The sequence below is a fragment of the Mus caroli genome, unplaced genomic scaffold, assembly GCF_978045245.1.
Source record: "Mus caroli unplaced genomic scaffold, Mus_caroli_1 scaffold_7, whole genome shotgun sequence".
Lineage (NCBI taxonomy): Eukaryota > Metazoa > Chordata > Mammalia > Rodentia > Muridae > Mus > Mus caroli.
Window position 1 is genome coordinate 35,210,065 of NW_028227262.1, and position 18,466 is coordinate 35,228,530.

Genomic DNA, 18,466 nt, shown 5'->3' on the forward strand with positions numbered 1-18,466 from the left:
ATTCTAGGCTAGCTTCAGATATACACTGAGGCCCTATCTCAAAAACCAACAAACAAACAACTCTGTCTTATATGCTCTAATTATAATCTACATATTTCTCACATGCTAACTTAAGAAAGATACCATTACTAGTCTCCTAATCAGGGGAAGGGCTGAGGTCCTAACTCTAAAAAGTCTGGTTCCAGAATCTGCACTCCTTGTTTTGTTCATTTATTTTTGGTTCTTAGACAGGGCCTCAAGTAGGTCAGAATCTGTGGGTTTTGTCTTACTTTCAACTTCTAGGGTCTTGTGTAGCTGTTTGGTCTTGAACTCATACATAGCCAATGGCAACTCCTCCTGCCTCCACCTCCTAAAAGCCAAGACTATGGGCTATTATTATTATTACTGTTTTTTGTTTGTTTGGTTTTGGGTTTTGGGGGTTTTTTGGGGGGGATTTTCGAGACAGAGTTTCTCTGTATAGCCCTGGCTGTCCTGGAACTCACTTTGTAGACCAGGCTGGCCTTGAACTCAGAAATTCACCTGCCTCTGCCTCCCGAGTGCTGGGATTAAAGGCGTGCGCCACCACTCCCGGCTGCGAGATTTCTTATTATGCGTTACCTACAATAATATGTAATCACTGACAGCCACTTTTCAGAGGGAAACACTAGGACAAGTCAGGGACATCTGACTTCGGAGAGATACCATCTCGCTCCCAGGAAAGCCTAAAAAGCCACTAACCTGGGGACCCGCCAGTTGCTTCCCTTCGTTTTCGACTTTCCCGCTAGAAGAACGACGCTCTGACGCCATCAAAGCCGCGCCGTGGCGTGACGTCACTCGTCCGCACCGGAAGTTGACGGCCTGGCGGCCCAGCTGGAAACAGTGTGCGGAGAAAGCTAGGCTGCCCCAGATTCCACGCCAGCCAGACTGAGGGGCGGGTGAAGGCCCGGAGCCGAAAGCCGGGAGGAACCCAACTCCTCGCGGCCCGCAGCGAACTCTCAGCGAAGATGGCGGGGCCCGAGCTGCTGCTTGACTCCAACATCCGCCTCTGGGTGGTCCTGCCCATCGTTATCATCACTTTCTTCGTGGGCATGATCCGCCACTACGTGTCAATCCTACTGCAGAGCGACAAGAAGCTCACCCAGGAACAAGTGTCTGACAGGTCAGTATCCTAACCCTATCCTGCTGACCTCACTCCCGGGTGACCTTGGTTAAGAAAGTGCAGGGATTAATGGTATCACTTTAACTGGGTTTTCATCGCGCCCCTACGGGTTGACCTTGGCGCTTAGCTGTGTTTCACTTTTGTCTGTAAAATGGGAATAATCTCAGTACCTACCTAATAGAGAGAGCAGGCATGTAGATGTTAGATTGGATGATACCTAAAAGCCTTTAGCCCAGGGCCTGGCATGTACTAAGTGTTTAAGAAAAACGTTCTTAATATTGTTAGGCTAGTGGCCAACCGTCAGTGAGGTTATCTCTGAACTATCCTGCTCCATTCCGTTATTAAGAGTGCCCACTGAGAGCCAGATGCATTATTACCTTGAGTCCTGCTAACATCCAGTCAAGTGGATTTCATAATCTACATTCTACCAAAGAAATGTAGTGACCTGCTGAGATGCTAAGGTATAAAGTGCCTCCAAAGCTTGGAGACTACCACAGAGACTTGTGAGGAGTTGTGATGGACCATTTCACCTGCCTCTTCTCCTCACTTGCCTTCTTACAGTGCTTTTCTGTGGGAGACAGAACTTTGACATAACTTCAGCCAAGACAAACACATACCACTTCACATTAAAATCAGTAACAGTTTTCAGTCATTTATTCTAGTCATTTTCAGAGACTATCTGAAGAAAGTGCTCCTGCTTCCTTGACTTGTCCAGATCACATAGGAATCACTTTAATGATGAGAAACGTTTCAAACATTTCTGCAGAGAACAGAAAAACAAAAAACAAAACAAAACAAAAAAACTCATTTTGCCGGGCGTGGTGGCACACACCTTTAATCCCAGCACTTGGGAGGCAGAGGCAGGTGAATTTCTGAGTTCGAGGCCAGCCTGGTCTACAGAGTGAGTTCCAGGACAGCCAGGGCTATACAGAGAAACCCTGTCTCGAAAAACCCAAAAAACAAAACAAAACAAAAAAAACCCAACAAACCCCATTTTATCGTATTTAAAAGTTAATTTCTTTTTGTGGCAAGTAATACTGGATTTCCATTTGCTGGTGATTTAAAGATCACCTTAAATTAAAAACACTTTAAAAAAAAAAAAAAAGATTTATTTTATGTATGTGAGCACACTGTTGCTGTCTTCAGGCACACCAGAAGAGGGCATCAGATCTCACTATAGATGGTTGCAGCCACCATGTGGTTGCTGGGAATTGAACTCAGAACCTCTGGAAGAGCAGTCAGTGCTCTTAATGACTGAGCCATCTCTCCAGCCCTAAAAACACTTCTTCTGCAATGAGGTTGTGATGTAACTCAGTTGGGTACAGTGCTTGGACAACTGGCTTTGAAGCCCTGGGTTCCTTACCCTAGCATAAGCCAGCTATGGCAGTGCAAGCCTCTAATGCCAGGACTCAAAGATGGAGGTAGGAAGATCAGAAGCTCAAGCAAGCTACCTATAGACTGGAGGTCAGGCTGGTGCACATGAGAGTCTGTCCCCCAAAATGTACAGCTTGGGTATTTTCGATTTTTTTTTTGTCTTTCCTTATTCTACTGCTGATGATAATAATAATAACAACAGCAATAATAATAATAATAATAATAAGCCAGCTTTATGAAACATTCTAAGCAGGTACAATGGCAAGGGCAGGTGCAATGATAAGGATTTACATTCATTAATTTATTTAAAACCGCAAAGCAATTCAATGTGGTTGATACTGTCCTCATTTTATAGAAACTGAGACTTTAACAGAGTTCCATAACAGTAATGGATGATGACAATTCAGGACTTGAAGCTAAATCTCGCGGTTCCCAAACCTAGGTTCTTTCTTTTCCCCAACAGTGCCCACGATGACTATTTTTGTGTGCCATTAGTTTCAGAGCTGACTAGAGACAGCCCCCTGAAGCAAGCCTTAGGAAGTTAGCTTAGTGCAGACTTGAAAACTACAAGAAGATGGGGAGTGGAGAAAACTCAGTAATTTACATTTTATTTAGTTTTTTTAAGTATCTACTTTTGCTAGCATGGTGGTGCATGCCTTTCATCCCAGCACTTAGGAAGCAGAAGCAGGTAGATATGTGAGAGTTCCAGGCAACCTGGTCTCTTTAGAAGGTTCCAGGACAGCCAGAGCTACATAACAGAGAGACCCTGTCTCAAAAAAAAAAAAAAAGTGTATTTTTGTTTTGTTCTTTGTGATTGAGCGTTTGCCTGCATGTATGAATTGTGTATGTACTGTATGTGTCGTGCCTGCGGAGGCCAGAAGAGGGGGATGGATCCACTGGAGTTGGAGTTATAGAAAACTAGTTGTGAGATGCCATGTGGGAGCTAGGAACTGAACCAGGCTCCTCTACAAGAACAACATGTGGGTTAACTGCTCAGCCATTGCTCCAGCCTCATTCAACAGTTTCTGATTCCTGTAAAATAATTGTCATTTTACCCTCACAACGAAGCATGCTATCCTAACCCTGCTTTTATAGCTAAAAGGAAAATCAGAGAAATCAAACAGCCTTCCCAAAGTCATCAGGGTGATAGACCATCGTATATGTACGCTAACCCAGATTGATTGTAACTATATGATGCTCTGGTGAACCTCACAGTTTTAGAGTGATGGCTCTAAAGGACATCAGACCCTCAGCTCTTTTAGTATTCTACAGATGAATTATACAGTTTATATATAAGAAGGCTGGTTGGTTTATTGGTGTGTTTGTTTGTTTTTCAAGGACTTTTAAAAGGTAACACAGTGTTCGAGGTGTAATAATCAGAAATAAAGGAAAGTGATTTTTAGTATGCATTTCATACATGCATATTTGTGCACAGCTATCTTACAAGATGTCATATGCATACATCTCACTATAAAATCACAACTAGGACAGATAGATCAGTTGTGGGCTAAAGCAGATGATGTCACAGAGGCAGTACTGTCTATAAATGGTATACTAAGTCTACCCAGAACCTGTTTAAAAACTTAGTAGCTAGAAAGCCTGTGCTCCTTTCACACTGAAGTTAGGTTTGCACCTTAGATAACTAGAACAGTTGAGTGAGGTATACAGAAGTAGTGTAGGACATAGGGACCGTTCCTTGTTACATAACTACCTAGCATTGAGGGTATCATAACATCTCTAAATCCATGACAAGTGACAGTTATATGGCATTTCTCCTCCACACTGTCATTACAACAATCAAAAAAGTTCCAAATATGTCAAACAGGGTAGCTTACACCTAGACTCCTAGAGCAGGGGAAGCTTACGTAGGATCACCCTGAGTTTGAGATCAGATGGAGTAAGGGCTATAGAGTAAGACATTGTCTCACACCAACCCTTTCCCTTGAAACAGCCAGGAATAATGGTACACAACTATAATCCCAGGACATGGAAGGATGAGGCAGGAGAATTGAGACTTCATGGCCAGCCTGGGCTCAGTGAAACACTGTCTCAAAAGAAACAAGAAGTTGCCCAGATTTCCATAAGGCCTCTAGAGGGTGGTACTATCCCTGTGGAGAGTCACTGCTATGGGGAACATCTCTAGTCGTAATCTCTCCATCTCTGAGTGAGGTGTTTGGGTCATGCCCACTCTGACATGGTGCAACTCTACCCCACCAAAAACTGTTCTTGGGGCTGCTAATGTTAAAAGTACTTATTGTTCTTTCAGAGGACCTGAGTTCAGTTCCTAGCACCTGTGTTAGGCAGCTCACATCTGCCAATAACCTCAACTCCAGAGGAGCTGACTCTCAATTTCAAGGGCACACAAAGCATGTATTCACAGACATACACAAAAATAGAATAACTTTTAAAAGATGTCCTTTATTGTAAAGCATTTCTTTTGATACAGCACGAATTAACATTAGCCTGAATGGTCACAAAAATGGAAATGTGCTATTCTAGGTTATTTAACTTTTACTGGGTTGAAATTTAGCTGTGGACCAGATACAGTGGCATATGACTTTAGTCTCAGCACTTGAGAGGCAGAGGCAGATGGGTCTCTTAAGTTTGAAGCTAGCCAGGTCTAAATAGTGAGTTCTAATCTAACCAGGACTATAAAGTGAGACCTTTCCTTAAAAATGAGAAAATTAGCCGGGCGTGGTGGCACACGCCTTTAATCTCAGCACTTGGGAGGCAGAGGCAGGAGATTTCTGAGTTCGAGGTCAGCCTGGTCTACAAAGTGAGTTCCAGGACAGCCAGGGCTATACAGAGAAACCCTGTCTCGAAAAACCAAAAAAAAAAAAAAAGAGAGAGAGAAAATTAACTGTAACTCTTTTGTAAAATGTATAAACCAGAAATGAAATATACATGAATAGAATTCATTATCCTACAGCTGGAGACTATATATGTGTGTGTGTGTATATATATACATATACATATATATATATATATATATGTATATGTATATGTATATATTTACATTTCTCAAACTCAGAATATATTGATTTGTTAGAGAGAAAAAAAAACAAAACAGATTCTTGAGGATTGGGTGAAATACACTAAAAGCTAAGTTGTGGGCGTGAGAAGTACAGCTGGTACCTACCCAACACTGAGTTCAATACCTACAACCTATGTGGTAGAATGAGAAAACCGACTTCTGCAGGCTGTCCTCTGACCTCCAGATGTACCCCATGATGTGTGCAACACCCTATCCTAAATAAATGTATATATGTATTTTTAAAAAACTAAAGTTTTGCTACATATAATGGTATGCGCTTTAATCCCAGTATTCAGAAGGCTGAGGCATAAAGATCATAAATTCAAGAGCAGTGTGGTGGTTCGCATAGGCGTGGCCCTAGTAGACTCATGTGTGAATGCTTGGCCCATAGAGTAGTGCTGTTAGGAGATATAGCCTTGTTAGTGTAGGTATGGGCTTGTTGGAAGAGGTTTGTCACTGGATAGTTAGGCTTTAAGGTTTCTTAATTTCAAGCTACTCCTAGTGTGGCATGCAGTCTCCTTCTGCTGCCTTTGGATCAAAATATAGAGCTGTTTGCTCCTCCAGCACCATGCCTGCCCGGACACCTCCATGGTTGTGATGGTAATGGACTAAACCGCAGAAACTCTAAGCTAGCCCTCAGTAAATGTTTTTCTTTATAAGAGTTGCCTCACTGGGCAGTGGTGGTGCACACCTTTAATCCCAGCACTTGGGAGGCAGAGGCAGGTGGGTTTCTGAGTTCAAGGCCAGCCTGATCTACAGAGTGAGTTCCAGGTCAGCCAGGGCTACACACAGAGAAACCCTGTCTCGGGAAAAAAAAAAGAGTTGCCTCAGTCATGGTACCTCTTCATAGTGACAAAATCCTAACTAAGACAAGCAGCCTATGAAATTTAAAAACAAAAAACAGTACAGCACTACATAGTGGGTTTTTTTTCCTATCCTAAAATAATGTCTTTTAATTTCAAATTACCAAGCCTACCCAGTACAAAGACTTACTCTTAGATATTTATAAAAGTTAAAATGCAAAACTAGTGTTTTCGTGTGGAATTTTTACACTCAGGAGAATACAGTCATGGCCGTCAGCTTCAGAACTTGAGCATCAGGAGTACACAGCTAAGTCAGCCTTCCCCTGATCACCATCCTCAGCCTCAACCCTACAGCTCTGCAGTAGTGTCAGTGTAAGAGCTTAGCTGGGGTCTTGTCATCTGAGTGTCTGGGAAAGCCCTGACTTACCACGAAGTGAAGAAGCCTACATGCGGCTAGCGCTGTGCCCTACACTCTGGGGAGGTACAAAACAAGGCAGTGGCAAGCCTCTGGTCTAATAAGAGTTTCAGTCCAAGTGATAAACAGGCAAAAAGAAAAATAATAGATGCCACCAACCCGGGATTGGTCAGTTGCCAGATCCAACTGTGAACACTTCACATGAGATGAGAATGCCAGCAAGCTGGCTCAGTGTTGGGTTAAGGCTGTGGTCGCCAAGCCTGAGCTTGATCCCGAGTACTCACATGGTAGCAAGAGAGACCCGATTCCTGTGAGTTGTCCTCTGACCTCTGACATGCACAATGGCATGCGTGCATGTGGACACACACACACACTCATTAAATAAATGTTAAAATAAACTCACTGAGATGGTGTAGACAGGCTCAGCTTAAATTCCTTTAAACTTACAAGATCATGGCCTTATATCGTGGGTTCTACATTGCCTTGAATAGTCTGTTTTTGTTTGTTTTTAATGTGTATAAGTGTTTTGCCTACATGTATGTAATGTGTACCACGGGTGTGCCTAGTGCCCTCAGAGTTCAGAATCGGAAGTTGGAACTGAAACTGGAGTTACAGATGATTATAAGCCAACATGTGGGTGCTGGCAATCAAACCCAAATCCTCGACAAGAGCAGGAAGTTCTATTAACCACTGAGCCATCTCTTCAGCCCTCACTCTGCATCTTGCCCACCTCTTCTTCCTCATTTCCTCTCGTGTATGTCCTGTCCTCAGCCAGAGTGTTGATTTTGTTACAGTGCCCAGACCTGTGACATCCCGTGGTGCTTTGGCTAGGTAATTCCCACTCATCCTTAAGATTCCTACCTATGGGACTGGCAAGATGGCTCAGTGGTTAAGAACATGTGTTGTTCTTGCAGAGGATCAATGCCCAGCACCCACATGGTAGCACAGCATGTGTTACAACCTTACATACAAGGAGATCTTCTGGCTTCCAAGGTCACAAGGCACACAGGTAGTATACAGATATATAGTCAAACAAAACATGCATATACATAAAGTAAAATAAAATGAAATAAAACAACAAAAGATTCCTACTTAATCCTACATTCTAAGTAGGGATTCCTCTTGTACAGCATCCTCTATGATACACTCCCATAATGCCACCTTATTCTCCAGGATGTGATTTGTTCCTATAGTTAGGATCTTCTTTTTGTTAGGTAACATGTCATGTAGCTCAAGCAGTCCTCAAACTTGCTATATAGTGAAGGACGCTGCCACCTCCCAGGGCCGGGATTATAGTGGTGTGCTATCACACTGTTTATTTGTTGAATTTCTTTCTTTAAACATCAGGGAAATGTACATTTTCATCATTGTTTATGGTACTCACATGGTATCGGACAGAAGGTTAAGAAATTTATGTGCAGTAAAAGCCAGATTGGACAGATTGTGAAGGGCAATTTAGGGAATTAACATGACTTGCCCAAGATCACAGTTTATAAGTCACAGAAGGCCAGGCACAGTGGCACACACCTTTACTCCCAGTATTTGGAAGGTAGAAGCAGGCAGATTTCGTGAGTTCGAGGCCAGCCAGGGCTCCATAGTGAGACTGTATAAAACCGTATAAAACTAGCAGAGACAGAATCTGAATAAGGACAAATGATTATAAAAGTCTCCAAATTTTTAACATTTTTATTATTGGTTTATGTGTGTGGGTATTGTGCTTGCTTGTGTGTCTGTGTGCACGCAGTGCCTGAGGAGTCCATAAAAGAGCACTGGACTCCCTGGAACTAGAGTTAGATCGTTGTGAGCTGCCATGTGGGTGCTAGGACTTCAACTCAGGTCCTCTGGAGGAGCAGTCAGAGTGCTTATCTATGAGCCATCTCTCCGGCCCCAAGCCCATATTCTTACTCTCTGTCTGAACTTAGCTTTCCACAGAACAGACTTGGTCCAGAGTTCATTCATAGGATATCTGTAGCCGGCCCCCAGGAAACAGAACATACCACACACCTTTTCTGTAGGCCTGTGTAAGGCAGACAGCTGTGGACAATCACGAGGCTGAGAGGAGGGAACGCAGGTGGAGTTCTTGGGAAGAGTTTGTATGGAAGATGACTCAAGGAAGGAAGTGAGGTGGGTGGGCTGGGACTGGCAGGAAAGGCTGGCATCTGGGCATGTGGAAGGTGCCAGCCGACCCCACTGGCTCTGACGACTTGGAGCATGTGGCTCGTGCTGAGCAGGAGTGAGAAAGCTGAGCGTGGCTTTCTTGTATGCATTTCTGCGTACAGTTTTCTCACTTCTCAAGATTTTCCATTGACCCAAGGGCTCTTCCCCTCTCCCTCCATTAAATAACTTATGAAAACCCAGGGGAAAGTATGGTATTTTTGTTTCTGTTGCATATTATTTGCTCTAAAAAATCACCAATAATGTATTCAGTAACTGTTGAAGAGTGAGAGGAAGCTGGTCTGGGCCCTGAGTGGAATTTCTCTCTGTTACCTGTCAGGTAACTCAGAAATGAGGCCTGTCCTCATTTCTCTGAGTGAACGAGGAAGTTCCTCTTTTACCCTCACCTTCCTCCTAACCCTGCCTCCAAATCTCAGAGCACTCTCCTGATACTCTTTCCTTACAAGGAGAGTTCCTTTGTGTCTCCCGTCAAACCCAGAAAGGCCAAGTGTAATGTCCCCGATTGCCTTCCTCAGAAACCTTTATTTGTTCAGAGCCCAGTCACTCTGGAAGACTGCCTTTGTGAAAACCTGCGTGGCAAGTTGAATATGTTTCATTGATTTTTAGGGTTTTTGGAAAGTTTCCACACCCAGCTTTTGCCAACCAGCTCCTCCCTTATGTCTGAGAGGGCCTTCTACTTTACGCTTGCTTTCTTCATGTTTCACATTTTAACATCTCTTTGTCTTGTGTTTTTCAGTCAGATCCTAATTCGAAGCAGAGTCCTCAGGGAAAATGGAAAATACATTCCCAAGCAGGTACTCACTGACCTTTTATTTAGAGGCTCCACCATTCACCTGTAAGGGCAGTAAAAACCTAAATGTTTTTTATAAGAGGATGCCAGAGAAAACTGGAGGTGGCCATCCAGTTATTAAGCTGCAGCCTGGTGGTGTTTGCTGTCATTTGCCCTCACCCTTCTCAGGAAATTGTTTTTAAATGTGACTCAGCTAAAGTGTCAGATTGGCTGCCAAGGAACCTGACAGCTCAGAGTGTAGAAGTGTATTCCAAGGGCCTTTAGTCAGTTCCCTGGGGGATAATTTGGCAAATTACTATGTCACAACTCTCATATTTAAAAAAGGTTTTCTTTTTTTCTACTAGTCTTTCTTAACACGAAAATATTACTTCAACAACCCAGAGGATGGATTTTTCAAAAAAACAAAAAGGAAGGTTGTGCCACCTTCCCCTATGACAGGTACGTTTATTCAACATGGGTGGTTGAGTATGGAGTCCCAGGAGATAGTCATGTAAAGGACTTAGAAACCATCTAACTATCTCTGGGCTGTGAGGGAGTGTTGCTTTTTTGAGGCTTTGTGCAGTGTCCAGGATGGAAGCCAAGGCCTAATACATGCAAGCATTCTCCCGCTTAGGTGCATCCCCAGCCCCTAATATAGGAGTCCTTGAAAGTGGGGCTCGCTTTTTCCAATCAATCCACAAATCCTAGTTTATCGAACTCTTTGTTCGGTGCTGTAGGAACTTGGGAGCAGTTCCTACCCAGTGTCTAGATCATTGCTGGAAGATAGTTACCTTGCAGCTTGTGCCCGAATGAAGAGCAGTTGCCCCTTGATTGCCCACACCAACATACAGTTTGTGACCTAGCTGATATATGACTCCTCCCATTCCCGTTTTGTGAAAAGTGACTATGCAAAGTGGACAAAAGCAGGGTTGGCCTTCTCTCTTTCCAGTCTCTTCCTTCTAGGTGAGATAATCAGCCCTTCTGATCCTACAGAAGGCACTAGTGTTAACACTTAGGGGCAACAAAATGTCTGTGTACGTATGAAAAAGATAGTCGCCTCACTAGTCCAGGGGTGCAAATCAAAGCAAGATTTAGTCCTTTTAGTCTGTTAAACCAAAGAGTAAATGTGCTCAAAGCCATGGTTGTCAAGGCCTTGTTATGACTCGAAACTCTACCCCTACTCCACCCCCCCCCAAAAAAATTACTCTTTAGAAACACATAAATAAGATATTGGTTTGTTACCTCTTACAAGGTAGGTAGCAGCAGCACTCCCTGGTAGAAATGGCTGAGAATGAAAATATTGAGAGATCTGGGGCTGGAGGGGCGACTCGCACTTAAAAGCACTTGCTGTTTTTGCAGAGGACCCAGGTTCAGTTCCAGGCTCCCACATGACAGCTCGCAACTGTCTATAACTCCAGTCCCAGAGAATCTGATGCCTTTTCTGGCCTTTGCAAGAGGCCACGATGCTCAGATAGATATATGTAGGCAAAACAACAACATGTATTTTTTTAATCTTTAAAAAATGTGTATGTATCTTGAGATACTGGTACCATAACAATGTGAAAATGTCATCAAAAATTATTTTTTCTTTTTTGGTATTGAGAACTGTTCTGCACACTCCTGCATGGTAAGCAGTGCTCTGCCCCTGAGCTACATCGTCAGCCTTTCTTCATAAAATTAATTTTCAAAAACAGATTGAAAGGTAGAAAGATATGGAACAGGGCTGGAGAGATGGAGAGAGCAGTTAAGAGCACTGACTACTCTTCTGAAGGTCCTGAGTTCAAATCCCAGCAACCACATGGTGGCTCACAACCATCTGTAATGAGATCGGATGCCTTCTTCTGGTGTGTCTGAAGACAGCTACAGTGCACTCCTATACATAAAATAAATCTTTTTTTAAAAAAGGAAAGAAAGAAAGATATGCTACAGAGAACTCAAAGGATTTCAGGAGAGGGTGGAGAGGAATTGTCTGCATCTTATGTTCTGAGATCATTTGAACTTGTACAATAAACCTGACGGCTGGCCCGCTATGCTGGCACATGCCTTTCACCCTACAGTCAGAAAGCAGTAACAGGCAAACCTCTGTTAGTCAAGGCCAGCTGGGCTACACAGTAAGATCCTATCTTAAAAACAACTGTCTGCGTTAAATTTGTGAAGTCTCTGCCAACAAAGGGAAATGTGGTGTTTTCTTCTGTGTTTGTCTCAGACCCCACCATGCTCACAGACATGATGAAAGGGAATGTCACAAATGTCCTCCCAATGATTCTTATTGGCGGATGGATCAACATGACGTTTTCAGGCTTTGTCACAAGTAAGTATCAGGTCTGGGAGACCTCCTACGTCCTTCACCCAGGTCCCTTTCTCAGTGCTACTGAGAACCTAATGTCACCTCATGGGTAGTATGTTTTCTTGTGAAAATAACATCTTTTTGAACAAAAATTCTTGAGTTCTAACCTGATTCAGTGTTCCCAGGGTAGAAGCTTTGTAAGTGGGGTGACACAGGAGTAGCTGAGGCTTTAGTGCACGCTTCTCCCAAATGTCAGGTCAGGGTTCATCCTGAGTGCCTGCTTGCTCCGTGGTCTAGAAACTGTCATCCCTCAGGGAAATCAGAGCAGAGTGACATTTTAGCTGTTCTGGTCTCCCTAGGCTGCCACCAATTTCCTTGTGAAAATCATTTTCCAAAAGCCAGTGGTACAGAGTTCCCACCTCCTCTGGGAAAGAATGTGTGTTCACACTTCAGCTGGCTCAGGTGCCTACCATGGTTTGAGGCAAATACTTGGTGTTTTTCTCTTTGCCTACAGCTAAGGTCCCGTTTCCACTGACACTTCGCTTCAAGCCTATGCTTCAGCAAGGAATAGAGCTGCTCACACTAGACGCGTCCTGGTAAGCGTGGTGTCTAAAGAGGCCGCTGGCCCCACAGTTCTAGTTTCCATTCCACTAGAATGAGGTTGTTTCTATTTGAGAAATTTTGCCTCTTCTTTCTTCTCTCTCTCTCTCTCTCTTTCTTTCTTTCTTTCTTTCTTTCTTTCTTTCTTTCTTTCTTTCTTTCTTAAATGAAAGTTCTATTTGAAATGCCACTGCTAGACTAAAACAGTTTTACAGGAGTCTTGCCAAAAGAAGGTTTGTTAGCCTCTCTTCTTAGATCTTAACAGTGTAGGAGTGAAGGTGTGGAAAGGTTACGTAGTCTGGCCAAGCAGAGCTTCTTAACAATGCCCTACAGCTTATGAGAATGGAGCCTGTGTTTGTCAGCTCTCTGTCACTGAAACACTGAGAGCATCACCTTGCGAAGAAGAGTATTTTGTATCTTGGCTCACCGTTTTGGAGGCTCGTGTCATGAACCTGTAGCCTCAGTGCTTTGGATCTGTGATGCAGCAGAGTGTGGCAGTGCCATATAATGAAGGTGAATGCTCCCCTTAGGGTCAGAACAAGAGAGAAAGATGAAGTATTCAGACTCCTACGATCTCCTCCAAGAACACCCCCCAGCCCCTATGACCTAAAACTGCCCAATAGGCGTCCATCTCCTAAAGGTTCCCCCACTGTCCATTAGTACCACAGACTGGGGCCCAAGCCTTTAATACATGAGCTTGTTTGTTTGTTTGCTTCTTTTGCTTTTTGTGAGACAGACTCTACATAGTCCTGGCTGTCTTGGAACTCATTATGTGGACCAGGCTGGCCTGGAAATCACAGCAATCTATATGCCTCTGTTCTACCCCCCAAGTGATGGAATTAAAGGCATGTGCCATCATATCAGGCTAACACATGGCTTTTAAAAAGAACATTCTAGATCCAAATTATAGAGAAGTTTGTACTGTCATTTTCCTTAGTTCCAGTTAGCCTCACAGCAACCCTGTGAGGTCTGCAAATGTAATGGTGGTCCACACACAGCTTTTCCATAACCAGTACTTGCACCTCTTTCTACTCCAGTGACTTACAGCAGAATACCAAGCTGGAGTCTAAAAGCCCCCTTGAGAAACACTGATATGATACCCAAAGTACAATAACACTGACTCCTATGGTCCTTCCAGACTGTTCTGTCTGTGGCTTCTCAAGAACTGGCCTGAAACAAACTCAAACAAGAAGAGGAGGGTCTGGTGGCAATTTAGACTCCTCTGGTTTGAGTAGAGCCATCTCTGGTTGTGTGAACCCAGGGCAAAGAAAATGCCTCACCCTGCTCTGTGTAAGAAGAAAAGCTACCTGTGAGCTTTGTGACTCCATGAAACTATTCCCTGCCAGGCTCACTGGCTAAGCATAAATGCCAGGGTTGGAGAAAAGCGTATCTTTTCTCAGCATTTGCACAGGTATGCACCTCATGTCTGTGGACAGACAGGGGAGCCAGGCAACGTTCCAGTGGGGCTCAGTGCTTGCTTCAGCAGACACGCAGTAGAGTAACTGCTGTGGATAGATCACTGGCACTGCGGGACCGACGCACCCTTACAGTCTATGGCAGTGGCCAGAGCAGACGCAGTCAAGCGTTGGTCGCTCTTCCCACTCTTCATTGCCCTTTGGTTTCTATTACATGTAAGCACATTTATGGCTTCCCAAGTCGAGTGTTGAGATAAAGGCTAGACGATCAAGTTCCAAATTTGTTCAGGTAGCCTTCACCCTCATCATTGCAAATGCTTCCCAAAGGTCACGCCTGGTCCTCTCCACTAAGTGGGGAACACACAAACACACCAGCACTCCTAGAGGATGAGGTTCAGAGTGGATGGCCTCACCCACTGTGCGGTGTGTCAGAAGACAGCCTTACTGTGCTACTGTGTTCATCTCCTCTGAGCTTGTGCCTTGGCTGTGTGTCTTGATTCTCACCTACAGTGAGCAGCTGTGGGTGTTGCAGATGTGAACGCTGTTCATCTCCCTAATAACCCACCCCACTCTCCCTGTTGCTTTTCTAGGGTGAGTTCTGCATCCTGGTACTTCCTCAATGTGTTTGGGCTCCGGAGCATTTACTCTCTAATCCTGGGCCAAGATAACGGTAAGAAGCAGAGTGGGTTAGTGAGCAGCTGCTGCCTGCTGTTGGTTAGCGCGGCCCCACATAGTGCTCTGGTCGGTGAGTGTCTGAGCAGGCAAAGCTCAGACTGAGCACGGGCGTTTCTCCAGCAGTCAATGAGCAGTACTTGGTTGCTCAGAGTCTGACACCTTTCTGTAAAGACCCAGCACTCCGTTAAGCCTCTGACCCTGAAGCCTAAGGAAGGACCTGGCTAGATTCGTTCCTGTATTGAGCAGCTTCCTCAGCAGTGCTAAACTTGGCTCTTGTTCAGTGATGAGGACCTTGGACACTGTTAACTACTGATTGCTTTTCTATACAGTAGGTCTTAATAGTTACCTTGTGGGGTTAAGTGCAGATAGAGGATAAAACAGTGAAATACCTGGGCACATAGCCCTGCTCAGTAATTGGTGTCTAGTGTCATATTGACATTTAAGATAGTTTGGAGCACTTTAGTTTTGTCTGTATTCCACTTATAATCACCCTCATTTTCCTGGACTTTCTCAGAATCACATACCAGGGTGACCAGGCCAGTGAGGTGTCCCAGTTCTCAAACCCACCACCAAGCAGCTATAAGTCATGCCTATTCTCCCATAAGGGTGCTAGGTGGTTATGGAGCCTTGGTACTCACTGGGCCTGTCTTATGCTGCAGCCGCCGACCAGTCACGAATGATGCAGGAGCAGATGACAGGAGCAGCGATGGCCATGCCTGCGGACACCAACAAAGCTTTCAAGGTACATGCCAGAGACTGTTCAGAACTGCAGGGGTATCTCAGACTTACACCAGTCCTCCCTCAACCACAGTTCATAGTTGCTTCCGTTCAAGTGCAATCCAAATGAGGAGTATGATGAAATATGCTGTCCTGCCCCACCCTATCCAGGACATAAATGATCACTTTGTCCAGTGTATCCACACTGTATGTGCTGGACGGCCTCATGACAGTGAGAGAGAGAAACCATATTCCCATTACTTTCATTACAGTTCTAGTTTTGAAAGTATTTTTTTTTTAATTTTATCTGTCTGTTTGTGCACCTAAGATTATGTATATCTGTGGACCACGTGCGTGCAGGTGCTTATAGATGTCAGAAGAGGCATTGCATACCATAGAACTTGAGTTATAGGTGGTTACGAGCTGCCGTGTAGGAGCCAGAAACTGAACCCTGGTCCTCTACAAGAGCACTTAACAGCAGAGCCACCCCTCCAGCCCCTCTGTATAATGTTTAACAGCAAAGTCTCACTTGATTAAAGGTAAATAAAGGGAACTTCTTCATTCTGGGTCACAGGAATATAGAAAGATCTCTTAGAAGTCAGCCGGGCCCGGCAATGCAGGCCTTTAATTCCAGCACTCAGGAGGCAGAAACAGGCAGATGTCTGTGCATGTAAGGCCAGCCTAGTGTACATAGCAGGATCCAGACCAGCCAGACCTACATAGTAAGACCCTGTCTCAAAATAATAATAATAATAATAATAATAATATAATTTGATGGGCCAGGTGTGGTGGTGCATGCCTGTAATCAATTCCTACCCTTAAGCTGAGGCTCAAGGACTCTGAGTTTGAGGCTAGCCTATACTACATGAGACCTTACCTCAAAAAACAGAGCAAAACAACAAAATTCTAAAACATGGACATAAAATTAAAACGCGTCTTTGTGATCTTGTATAGGACAGTTTTGTTTTAGTTTGAGGGTTGTTGTTTTTTTAATTTATATATGTGGGTATTTAGTATATGTTTTAACTGCTGGGCCCTCTCTCCATGGTTTTTGGCTTTTTGAGATAGTCTGCCTTTGCTTCTCAAGTGCTGAAATTGTAGGCATGTTCCACCATGCCTGGCCTTACTAAGCTTTTAAAGATTGCTTTATGAGTATTTGTATATCTGGGAGGCGTACGGACATCTGTCTGCTTCACATGATCCAGTGAGCTCATACACACAACAGCCTTGCTTAGCTGCTGGTCAGAGAGGTGGTCACTCCATGCTGTCCCCAGCTGTCAGCTCAGTGGCAAGCATCCCTCTTAGCATCCCTGTGTTCTCTTCCTGTGCAGACAGAGTGGGAAGCTTTGGAACTGACAGATCACCAGTGGGCGCTCGATGATGTGGAAGAAGAACTCATGGCCAGAGACCTCCACTTTGAAGGCATGTTCAAAAAGGAACTACAGACGTCCATATTCTAACCACATGCGGGGTCAGCTGTGTCCGGAACTTGCAGTAGCACTTAACCTTGTAACTTCCGTGGAGCTGGAGCCTCTGAGAATAAAAAGGAGGGTGCAGGGGCTGGCGGGTGCAGCAAGGCTCATTCTTGTCTGAGCTGGGTTCCCCTTTATGTTGGAAACTAGAGGAAAAGGAGTTGTGGGTGACTGCTGTCTTAAAGTTTGTGATTGTTCCTTCAGGTGACTCTAGTAAGGACGTTAGAGAAAGGGGAGACCCCATGCTACTGAGAATAGCTCAACCCTTAGCAAAAACTCTGTGCTTGGAAAGAGCATTGTCAGTTATAGCAGTTACTATGTTCGGTCAGCCTGACTTCCAGCCACAGTAAACTCCTGTTTTCTTAGGATCCAAACACCCTGCATTTTACCTTGAATTTCTTGTTTGTATTTTTAACTTTCTTTACACACGTAATATACTTTTCTCTACCACAATTTAGAAACTATGGCTGAGCAGCACAGCGCTCCCCGCACTGTTCACTTGAGCCTACAAAGGACGTAGAGAACTGGTGTGGCCCAACATTGCTGAAATAAACTCTTTGCAGAGTGGATCCCCAGGGCCGGGGCAGACTCAGCAAACTTTTCATATCTCTTCATATTTAGTCCAGTGAAAACAGGTGACCCTGAGGCACAGCCAGACTCTCAAGTGCCTTTGGGCTCATCAGAGACAGGTTACATATACAAGTTCTTGATTGGAACTTGAGGAAATATCAACTCTATCGGCCAGTCAATGGTGCTGTGCTGTAAATGGCTACTCATTTGAACGAATGACCTCATCCCAGTTCCTCTGGGCAGGAGAGAACTTACCACTGTTGGGGCAAGAGGGCAGTTTCTGGTGGATATATAGATTAAGGTGCCCAGGAGTCCTCTGACCAGGGAAGTGTTAGGGTGCCATTTCTGTACCAAAAGCTGGGTGTGTTGCATGTTAAGCACTGTAGCCAAGAACAAGCGACTCTTGACTCTTAATTAAACAGCCCTGTTTTCTCTTTGCCTGTGAAAGTGTTGCTTCTGTGGGTTCTGAGAGCTTTCTGCCGATGGGAGTACCTGTCTTAGAGCAGGGCTGCGGGGCTCAAGGGGAAAGAGATAAGAGCCTTTGCCCTCAACAAACTCATGGGGTGGGGGGGGTCTGTGGATGTAGCCTAGTGGTGTAAGTCAGTTAGTGTACATTATCCCCAGAACACACACAAAAGACCTCATCTGAGAGAACTGCTTATTTTCTTTTATCTGTATGAGTGTTTGGCTTGTATCAGGTCTGTGCCCCACATGTGTGCAGCACCTGCAGAGGCTAGAGAGGGTGGTGAGTCCCCTGGAACTGGAGTTATCATGGGTTGTGAGCTATCGTGAGGGTGCTGGGAACCAAACCCTGGTCCTCCACAAGAGCAACCAGTGCTCTTTTTTTTTTTTTTTTTTTTTTTGGTTTTTCGAGACAGGGTTTCTCTGTGTAGCCCTGGCTGTCCTGGCACTCACTTTGTAGACCAGGCTGGCCTCGAACTCAGAAATCCGCCTGCCTCTGCCTCCCGAGTGCTGGGATTAAAGGCGTGTGCCACCACGCCCGGCTGCAACCAGTGCTCTTA

The 18,466-nt window shown here is 44.5% G+C and overlaps 2 protein-coding genes across 2 annotated transcripts in view; one reads left to right on the top strand and one right to left on the bottom strand.

Moving 5' to 3' along the window:
• Fancd2 (FA complementation group D2) overlaps positions 1 to 814 on the bottom strand; it is a 64,015-nt gene extending 63,201 nt beyond the window's left edge. The window contains exon 1 of the mRNA XM_021165022.3: positions 718 to 814. The gene's annotated coding sequence lies outside the window, so the exon portion shown is untranslated. The remainder of the gene's footprint in view (positions 1 to 717) is intronic.
• On the top strand, positions 809 to 17,891 carry Emc3 (ER membrane protein complex subunit 3). Its single transcript, XM_021164574.3, has 8 exons — positions 809 to 1,138; positions 9,676 to 9,733; positions 10,074 to 10,167; positions 11,915 to 12,019; positions 12,510 to 12,591; positions 14,601 to 14,680; positions 15,345 to 15,427; positions 16,734 to 17,891. Exons 1-8 carry the CDS (start codon positions 984 to 986, stop codon positions 16,860 to 16,862), a joined length of 786 nt encoding a protein of 261 aa, XP_021020233.1. The 5' UTR covers positions 809 to 983; the 3' UTR covers positions 16,863 to 17,891.
• The last annotated feature ends 575 nt before the right edge of the window (positions 17,892 to 18,466 follow it).

Bases quoted from the DNA above. Each gene is read 5' to 3' on its own strand.
- Emc3 (XM_021164574.3), top strand. From the start codon at position 984: ATGGCGGGGCCCGAGCTGCTGCTTGACTCCAACATCCGCCTCTGGGTG. The intron at 1,139-9,675 runs GTCAGTATCCTA...TGTGTTTTTCAG, and splicing joins CAGGAACAAGTGTCTGACAG to TCAGATCCTAATTCGAAGCA. The intron at 9,734-10,073 runs GTACTCACTGAC...TTTTTCTACTAG, and splicing joins GAAAATACATTCCCAAGCAG to TCTTTCTTAACACGAAAATA.